Source organism: Procambarus clarkii, chromosome 17, assembly GCF_040958095.1.
Source record: "Procambarus clarkii isolate CNS0578487 chromosome 17, FALCON_Pclarkii_2.0, whole genome shotgun sequence".
Lineage (NCBI taxonomy): Eukaryota > Metazoa > Arthropoda > Malacostraca > Decapoda > Cambaridae > Procambarus > Procambarus clarkii.
In genome coordinates, this window is record NC_091166.1 from 50210218 (window position 1) to 50220632 (window position 10415).

At 50.0% G+C, this 10415-nt stretch overlaps 1 protein-coding gene across 1 annotated transcript; it reads left to right on the forward strand.

The window, feature by feature from the left end:
* The first annotated feature begins 246 nt into the window (after positions 1-246).
* LOC123772456 (two pore potassium channel protein sup-9) lies at positions 247-10177 on the forward strand. Its single transcript, XM_045765641.2, has 2 exons — positions 247-1357; positions 6032-10177. The coding sequence occupies exons 1-2, from the start codon at positions 904-906 to the stop codon at positions 6724-6726; spliced, it is 1149 nt and encodes a 382-aa protein (XP_045621597.1). The 5' UTR covers positions 247-903; the 3' UTR covers positions 6727-10177.
* The last annotated feature ends 238 nt before the right edge of the window (positions 10178-10415 follow it).

The window sequence follows — 10415 nt, forward strand, 5'->3', positions numbered from 1 at the left end:
GTCCTCCCTTCACTTACCTCCTTATTACTTATGACTCCCGCGAGCTCCAGAAATTTGGAGTTGAGAGAGGAAGGAAAGGGTGAGAGAGGGAGAGTGAGAGGGATGAGAGAGAGGGAGAGCGAGAGAGACATTGTTTACGTCGTGTCTGGCACTCGTGTACCTGTTGTGTTGGCAGCATCCCCCGGAGATTTATCCCCCAGAACAGGTGAGTTGTGGCAGAAAGTTGTAACAGTACAATAATAGAAGGTGGTGGTGCCAAGGCGCCCCCTGGCAGACCCGGGCTGGGCGCCGGGGCTACCAGTGCCTGTCTCCAGACCGCCGTGGTCGCCGCCACATTAATGTGTGTTGTGTGTTGCAGGGTAGACCGTCTGCCGTGGCTGCCACCCGCTGCCATCTTCTCCCCGCTGCCCACCAGCTGCCAACCAACACGACTCCCGATGCCTCAAGGCCCCGCAGGCGCTCATTCAGCAGCTGAAGATGGAATGCTCGCGGCCGCTCGTTCTCCTCACTCGTGTCTGCCTGTCTCTCCGTCGGTTTTTCTCGGTGTCGGACGCAGACTGGGGCGCTGGCATGGACTTGGGGCCGGGTCTTCCCCACGGCTAACACGCCCAAGCGCTCCCGTCGCCTCGCACTCGCCTCCGTCGCCTGCAGCCACCACCAACGAAACTTTTGAGCCTCGTAGGTGAGTCTCCAGCAGACAGTGTACGCAGCCACCGCAGAAAGTTATGTGTTGTGCTCCGAGTGGTTGCCGGTGGCCATGCCGGTTGCCTCAGTGAGTGATGAGTGCTTGCTGTCTGCAAGAGAAGGGACTGTGTGCACTGTGGCAACTCTCTCGCGTCTCCCTGTGGCAACTCTCACCGCTGTGGACTTTGACCCGCCGGCACCTCGACGGCCGCCCTCAACATGGCGCCAGAACGCGGCCGCGGCTCCAGACACTCCCAGCAGCACGCCCCGCACAACTACCACTACGTCAAGACCTTCGGAGAACGCCTCAAGGACTGCTGCCGGTCCACCATAGCCTTCATCTTCAGCAACGTGGGCGTCTGCGGCCTCATGGTCGGCTACACCATCGTCGGCGCCTTCATCTTCTCCGCCATCGAGAGCCAAGACGACGTGTCCATCAACGCCGACCACATCCGCAACCAGACCATCGAGCAGCTGTGGAACATCACCGTGAGGTACAACGTGCTGGACAAGAGCAGCTGGAGGGCCAACGTGTCGCAGATCATGGTCAAGTACCAGCAGGCCATCGTCACCCTGGTGGGCGACGGCTGGAGCGGCGGCAACACCACGCTACCCAACAAGTGGTCCATCGAGGGAGGCTTCCTCTACTCTCTCACCGTCATCACCACCATAGGTAATGTCTAGTTAGTTACCCAAGGTGGGTGTGGTGATGTGTGGCTACTGTAGGTGATGTGTGGCTACTGTAGGTGATGTGTGGCTACTGTAGGTGATGTGTGGCTACTGTAGGTGATGTGTGGCTACTGTAGGTGATGTGTGGCTACTGTAGGTGATGTGTGGCTACTGTAGGTGATGTGTGGCTACTGTAGGTGATGTGTGGCTACTGTAGGTGATGTGTGGCTACTGTAGGTGATATGTGGCTACTGTAGGTGATGTGTGGCTACTGTAGGTGATGTGTGGCTACTGTAGGTGATGTGTGGCTACTGTAGGTGATGTGTGGCTACTGTAGGTGATGTGTGGCTACTGTAGGTGATATGTGGCTACTGTAGGTGATGTGTGGCTACTGTAGGTGATATGTGGCTACTGTAGGTGATGTGTGGCTACTGTAGGTGATGTGTGGTTACTGTAGGTGATGTGTGGCTACCATTGGTGATGTGTGGCTACTGTAGGTGATGTGTGGCTACCATTGGTGATGTGTGGCTACTGTAGGTGATGTGTGGCTACTGTAGGTGATGTGTGGCTACCATTGGTGATGTGTGGCTATCATGGGTGATGTGTGGCTACTGTAGGTGATATGTGGCTACTGTAGGTGATGTGTGGCTACTGTAGGTGATGTGTGGCTATCATGGGTGATGTGTGGCTACTGTAGGTGATGTGTGGCTACTGTAGGTGATGTGTAGCTATCATGGGTGATGTGTGGCTACTGTAGGTGATGTGTGGTTACTGTAGGTGATGTGTGGCTACTGTGGGTGATGTGTGGTTACTGTAGGTGATGTGTGGCTACTGTAGGTGATGTGTGGCTACTGTAGGTGATGTGTGGCTACTGTAGGTGATGTGTGGCTATCATGGGTGATGTGTGGCTACTGTAGGTGATGTGTGGTTACTGTGCGTGATGTGTGGCTATCATGAGTGATGTGTGGCTACTGTAGGTGATGTGTGGTTACTGTAGGTGATGTGTGGCTACTGTAAGTGATGTGTGGCTATCATGGGTGATGTGTGGCTATCATGGGTGATGAGTGGCTACTGTAGGTGATGTGTGGCTATCATGGGTGATGTGTGGCTATCATGGGTGATGTGTGGCTACTGTAGGTGATGTGTGGCTATCATGGGTGATGTGTGGCTATCATGGGTGATGTGTGGCTACTGTAGGTGATGTGTGGTTACTGTAGGTGATGTGTGGCTACTGTAGGTGATGTGTGGTTACTGTAGGTGATGTGTGGCTACTGTAAGTGATGTGTGGCTATCATGGGTGATGTGTGGCTACTGCAGGTGATGTGTGGCTAACATGGGTGATGTGTGGCTACTGTAGGTGATGTGTGGCTATTGTAGGTGATGTGTGGCTATCATAGGTGATGTGTGGCTATCATGGGTGATGTGTGGCTATCATGGGTGATGTGTGGCTACCGTAGGTGATGTGTGGCTTCCGTAGGTGATGTGTGGCTACCGTAGGTGATGTGTGGCTATCATGGGTGATGTGTGGCTACCGTAGGTGATGTGTGGCTATCATGGGTGATGTGTGGCTATCATGGGTGATGTGTGGCTACTGTAGGTGATGTGTGGCTACTGTAGGTGATGTGTAGCTATCATGGGTGATGTGTGGCTACTGTAGGTGATGTGTAGCTATCATGGGTGATGTGTGGCTATCATGGGTGATGTGTGGCTATCATGGGTGATGTGTGGCTACCGTAGGTGATGTGTGGCTACCGTAGGTGATGTGTGGCTATCATGGGTGATGTGTGGCTACCGTAGGTGATGTGTGGCTACCGCAGGTGATGGGTGGCCACCATGGGTGATGTGTGGCCACCATGGGTGATGTGTGGCTACTGTAGGTGATGTGTGGCTACCGTAGGTGATGTGTGGCTACCGTAGGTGATGGGTGGCCACCATGGGGGATGTGTGGCTACCATTGGTGATGTGTGGTTATTATGGGTGATCAGTGAGGGAGATCTGACACCACTGTGTCTGATCTGACACAGTGTAAACCCTGACAACACACGTATGATACATGGCACCATCAATATAAACCTGACACCACCAGCTGACACCACCACCAACTGACCTGACACCACTATTATGAATCTGACACCACCCATATAAACCCAGACCCCACAAGCATGAACCCTGACATTAATATAAACCAAGAAACGTGACAATAAACACCCAGACACCAAAATAAACCTTGACACCTGGCAGGTCTCTCAGTCAATATTTACCTGCACCAACCTGTCAATCATGACACTGTCCGTCAAGTCATATTTGTCATCAATATTCCAAAGGTGTTCACTGGCCAATCTTCTCCTTCTGCCTTTCACTAATTACTTTCATGCACCGACTGCCAGTCAAGTCCGGCAGGACACCACCACCGCCATTCAAGTCCAGCAGGACACCACCACCACCATTCAAGTCCAGCAGGACACCACCACCACCATTCAAGTCCTGCAGGACACCGCCACCACCATTCAAGTCCAGCAGGACACCACCACCACCATTCAAGTCCAGCAGGACACCACCACCACCATTCAAGTCCAGCAGGACACCACCACCACCATTCAAGTCCAGCAGGACACCACCACCACCATTCAAGTTCGGCAAGACACCACCACCACCATTCAAGTCCAGCAGGACACCACCACCATTCAAGTCCAGCAGGACACCACCACCACCACTATTCAAGTCCAGGAAGACACCACCACCACCACCATTCAAGTCCAGCAGGACACCACTACCACCATTCAAGTCCAGCAGGACACCACTACCACCATTCAAGTCCAGCAGGACACCACCACCACCACCATTCAAGTCCAGCAGGACACCACCACCATTCAAGTCCAGCAGGACACCACTACCACCATTCAAGTCCAGCAGGACACCACTACCACCATTCAAGTCCCACTACAGTTGCTCTCAATGACTCTCACAGCTCCACAATACATGCAATATTGTTGCCATAATTGTCATCATTTTATTCTTTCAATCTGCGTTGCAACTGATGCAATGGCCATTTTATATCATAGAAAACGAGTCTCCATTATCCCAGACTGAAGGAAAAGTGAATGGGCATTAACAGAGGGAACTTTGTATGGTGGTATCCGTCATGGGTGGTGTATACAACTGTATAAGTGAGTGACCCTACTGTAGAAGGGTGTATATGTGACTCCCATTACTGGTGAGGCGCATAGCGTAGGATATTTATTTAAAGGTGTATGGCTCAGTTGAACAAGGTTGCATAAAATGACCACACTGGAACAAGTTGTTTAAGTAGGAAATAGTTTAAAAGAAAAAAAATGACGTATGTGTGTGTGTGTGCTCTGGATAGAGATCCAGAAGCTCTGGATAGAGACACACAAGCTCTGGATAGAGACCCAGACGCTCTGGATAGAGACCCAGAAGCTATGGATAGAGACCCAGAAGCTCTGGATTGAGACACAGAAGTTCTGGATAGAGACACAGAAGTTCTGGATAGAGACTCAGAAGCTCTGGATAGAGACTCAGAAGCTCTGGATAGAGACACAGAAGCTCTGGATAGGCACACAAAAGTTCTGGATAGAGACACAGAAGTTCTGGATAGAGACACAGAAGCTCTGGATAGAGACACAGAAGCTCTGGATAGAGACCCAGAAGCTTTGGATAGACACACAGAAGCTCTGGATAGGCACACAAAAGTTCTGGATAGAGACACAGAAGTTCTGGATAGAGACACAGAAGCTCTGGATAGAGACACAGAAGCTCTGGATAGAGACCCAGAAGCTTTGGATAGACACACAGAAGCTCTGGATAGACACACAAAACCTCTGGACAGAGACCATGTCTGTCTGTCTAAAATTGTCTCTGGTAATTTCGAAATCTTCCAAAGCTGCCTTGATTGTTGCCACCTGTCTAAGTTCAGCGACCTATCCTCGCTCTATTGTACTCACCTAATTGTGCTTGCGGGGGTTGAGCTTTGGCTCTTTGGTCCCGCCTCACATTGTGAAGACCTCCTGGAATTTCTTTGTTGAGTTCTTCACACACCTTCTCGTCATTCTCTGTGTACCTGTCTTCACCCGTTCTTAATTTCATCACCTGGTCTTTCACTGTTGTTTTCCTTCTCTTGTGTGAGTGTGTGTTTGTGAATGTGTGTGTGTGTCTATGAGTGTGTGTGTGTGTGCATGTGCGTGCGTGTGAAAAGTTTAGTTTTGAGCTTGTCATATAAACGGCGTGTATAGGAATATAACAGGAGGGTCTACACATTCTGTGTTACGAGTTATCAGAAGGTGGCTGGAGCAACCGCAGCATTAAAGCACCTATGAATTTTTATCGACAAGAGGTTGAGGTTGGTCTAGTGCAAGGCACATTCTGAGCAACCCCCCCCCCCCTCCACCGTAAGCGGTGGTATGAGCCAGGTATCTTTACTGTGTTGGCCTCGGACCCGCCCCCACTCTGCCACCTTCACCAACTGACACAACACAAATGGTGAGCTTTTTTATGTCTATGAACACATTATACAGGAGGCAGAGAAGCAGTCTATTCAGTGCATAGTGTGCGCGTTTAGTGGTGCTTAAGGTGCAGTATTTGGGGTACTTAAGGTGCAGTGTTGAGCGGTGTAATATTAACTATAAGTGTGAGGGTGTTTAACTGTGTTCTTTGCCTGCAGGATACGGCCACATCTCCCCGAACACCGACCTGGGCAAGATCATCACCATCCTGTACACCGTGTTCGGCATGCCGGTCTTCCTCCTCTACATGGCCAACATGGGCGACATCCTGGCAAAGAGTCTCAAGTGGACATACGCTAAGCTCTGCATCTGCCGCCGGCCCGAGGCCAGGTTCGACACGTCGGTGGCCTGGCGGTCGGCCGAGGCTACGCTCCGTGCTCCGGCCGGGCCCTCGTCCTACCATCCGGACACCCAGAACCAAACCGGCTACCCGCCGGAACTGGGAGAAGAGATCTCCATCGACACGGCTACCTGGAGTGCCGGCCACGCCGACAAGGTGGACGTTGGCTCCGTTAACATACCCATCAAGGTGTCCTTTGTCATCATGGTGGCTCTTCTGTACGGTGGCACCTTGCTCTTCGAGAAGTACGAGGGCTGGGACCCACTCACCTCTTTCTACTTCTGTTTCATATCCCTAACTACTATAGGTTTCGGTGACTATGTTCCTGGGTTGTCGCTCCACCCCACTGATGACGATGAGAAAGGAATGAGTTTTATATACTGTTCTCTCTACCTCATGTTCGGTCTAGCGTTACTTTCCATGTGTTTTAACCTCATGCAGGAGGAGGTGGTGCATAAGATAACGGCGTGTCTCAATGCAATTCGTTTTTTCAAACGAAGGGAAACGGACTAGATAACCCTTTAGCTTACCCCCCTAGAAAATGTTCCAAAAGCCTTTATTCCCATAATGTGAGCGTGACGCCCTCTAGAGGCGGCGGCGGCTGCTGGCTATCGCAGGTTCTTGGCCGCCCACGATACAGGGGCTGGCTGCTGTTACTGCTACTGCTGCTGCTGCTGCCTGGGCTGCGTCCTCCCTCTTCAAATGACAAGCCATCCACCGACACAACGTACTCCGCAGTCCAGTTCATGCCGGATGAACCGGCACGAACCCTGTGCCTTACCTATAAAAATAGTCAAATTCCAGAGGATCCTAACCTCGCCAACGTATTTACTCAATGATTCCTTCCTCGAGTTCCAGGTACGCCTCAACCAGAAGTCTTGGCGGCTTCCGGCCAGTTAAAGGAGTTATGACGGCCTCTCACAGCCTACAAGGAGGAGCTGAAGCAGCTTCTCACAGCCTACAGGAGCCATGGGAGCCTCCAAAGCCTACTCGTACAGCCAAAGTGACGTCTCGTAGCTTATATAAACGAACTTCGATGAGAAGCGTCCTCCTTCCGTGGGATGTTTCATCTGGGATTACTGCAACTTGATTAATGAGGTAACTTACCGATCTTAGCCACCCCATAAAGCTCATTATTCAACGTAATGTGTGGAGCTTACCGGCCACATGGCCTCAGCTCTCTGGACTTCAAAGAGTGATTAATACTCGTCTTATCGACAGCTGCTAATCTGGCGGACCCCCCAACTCACTGTTGACATATATCATAGGGGAATATTCTTGACTCTTCAACCCCTTAGGGTTAACGAGCGTCAGGTCATAAAACATTAGCCCACCTATCAATAAGGCCGAAGATGGCAGGGACCCTCCACTTAAACCTGATCTTAAATCTCTCTATATTCTATCGATCTGTTTATAGAGAAACCAAAATTCTCAATGGTGGCAGCGGGTCGGAGTCCACCAATATGTATATCCAGACATCCTGGACACTACTCGGACCGACATCTCAGACTGGTCTCCTAGTACTCCCGGAATACTGGAGTACTCCCGGTACTCAGATCTGGAGTACCGGGGTAGATCATCCACACCTGTCACACTCCCATGCATCACATGATCAACTTACATCAACCCAACTCCTAATCGTCTTCTCCAACGGTTCGTCAGGAAGGGCCTATGCTTGCCAATGATCAGAAGCACATCTCGACAGTGGCTCAAAGATGTCACTATAAGCCCGTACGTTATAACTGTGACCCGAGGGGACCCGTAGTCCGGAGGATCTACCCGAGGGGTCCCATAGTCCGGAGGATCTACCCGAGGGGTCCCATAGTCCGGAGGATCTATCCGAGAGGTCCCATAGTCCGGAGGATCTACCGGAGGGGTCCCATAGTCCGGAGGATCTACCCGAGAGGTCCCATAGTCCGGAGGATCTATCCGAGAGGTCCCATAGTCCGGAGGATCTACCCGAGAGGTCCCATAGTCCGGAGGATCTACTCGAGGGGTCCCATAGTCCGGAGGATCTACCCGAGGGGTCCCATAGTCCGGAGGATCTACTCGAGGGGTCCCATACTTGTTCTCGAGGCCGGTGACCCAACAATGCTCTGAATAAAACATATCATTTTTGCCTATGCTGTCCTATGTGTTATATATATATATAATGTTCCTTCCTCCTATATATCCCAGGACAGATCTTGTATCCCGAGGGCGTGGCAGCCCTCGAGATATCCTTCTCCATGGGATGTCGTTACCCTTGGGCTTCCACTGTCCGATGGGCTCGGAATAACCACTTACGACCACACGTACGACATCTGTGCATTCGCAATCAGGACTTAGTCTGCAGGCGATGAGTCACAATAACGTGGCTGAAGTATGTTGACCAGACCACACACTAGAAGTTGAAGGGACGACGACGTTTCTCTTGCCTATTTATTGCCTGTCTCTACCTCCTTATCACAATCGACTTGTGATTGTGATAAGGTCCAGGACGGACCGAAACGTCGTCGTCCCTTCAACTTCTAGTGTGTGGTCTGGTCAACAGGACTTAGTCTGTATTTACTCAAGAGTTTATGAGCTGTTAAGAGCTGTGAGGTCACCAAAAAAGGTTCTTATTGTTAATAGATAACTTAATAACACTTTGGAGTTCGCTACTTTTTTTTTTAGTAGATACAGACTAAGTCAGGATGGAGGTGGTACAGATGTCTTAAGTGTATACTTAAGACATCCCTTTGTGAATCCTGGGCCAGACAACTGCTTCCCTGTGGTCTGACACACACGCTTACCAGGCATTGTCACCCTTCGGGCCATCAGGATAATATTCGACGCTCTGTCAGACTCAAGGTCGTGAGGGTAATAGTTGACGCTCTGTCAGCCTCAGGGCTGTCAGGATAAATAGTCGAGACTGCCAATACCATCGACAAATAACATTACATGATATCTCATTGATCTCGGCATCTAACACACTGGCACTGAGTGCTGCATACAACAACTCCAAATATGTTTTATATATAACATTAAGAGAATCAAGTGATTGTTTATGTTAAAAAGAATGTGTACGTTAGAGAGAGAGAATGGTAGTCTGTAGAGTTTTAATACGGTACCACAACCAGGAATTTTCAAAATTTAGTTAGTTTTGTTTTTAATATTACAATAAAGCTTAGATTTTTATCCTTATGTGAAGGGAATCTAACGACTCCAAGTTTCTTTGTTTTATAATTTATAAGTCGCCGACGACTGCACAAAAAATACCAGCAATACAGGAGTGTTGCCAACTAGACATTTATGTAATGATTTTGTTTGATTAAATACAAGTAACTGGAAAATATATACAAAGTTACATGATTAATTGATCTCAATCTAATGACTTTTCAACTAAATTTAAAAAAAAAGCTAGCAAAACAAACCAGTATTTTTTTGTAACATAAGTCTTAGTAACAATGGTGATGTTCTGAAGGCTAAACATTATCACATAAATCTGAAGATATTTTCCACAAATAACAGGATTGGTCCCCTTTTGTGATTATCTACAGCACCCTACTGCTGGTTCATGCGGTAAGGTAGTGCTGCTCCTCTTAATGCAGTGTCGTTTAAGTGGTCTGACCTGGGTTATCTTGAGATGATTTCAGGCTGGGGTGACTTGGCCTGACCTGGGCTGACCTGGGGGGACTTGGGCAGACCTTGGGTGACTTGGCCTGACCTCGGCTGACCTAGGGGACTTGGCCAGACCTGGGTTGACCTGGGGGGATTTGGCCTGACCTGGGCTGACTTGGGCTGACCTGAGGGGACTTGGCCTGACCTCGGCTGACCTGGGATACCCTGATGTAACTAGTTTAACCTGATATGAAGTGTTGTGACCAGGTTATGACCTCGCTTGACCTGACGTGACCTAGGGCTCACGCCCGCCTGCCTGCGGGCCACGAAGACACTCCGTCCTCCACCTGTTATACTGATTTTATAAATGTTCCTCCATTAACTTTTGTTTTATTTTCTGGCCCTTCACCTGCAGTGCAACTTGCACAGTAACTGCAGCCCCACCGCCGCTTGCAACACCCACCCACCGGCCACAGATTCGTCAACAGGAACGTGCTGTCAACGCCACCCCCTGCCTATGATTCCCTATTATTCTGCCCTTTATATGAACTGAAGTATTATGAGCACCGACACACACACACACACACACACACACACACACACACACACACACACACACA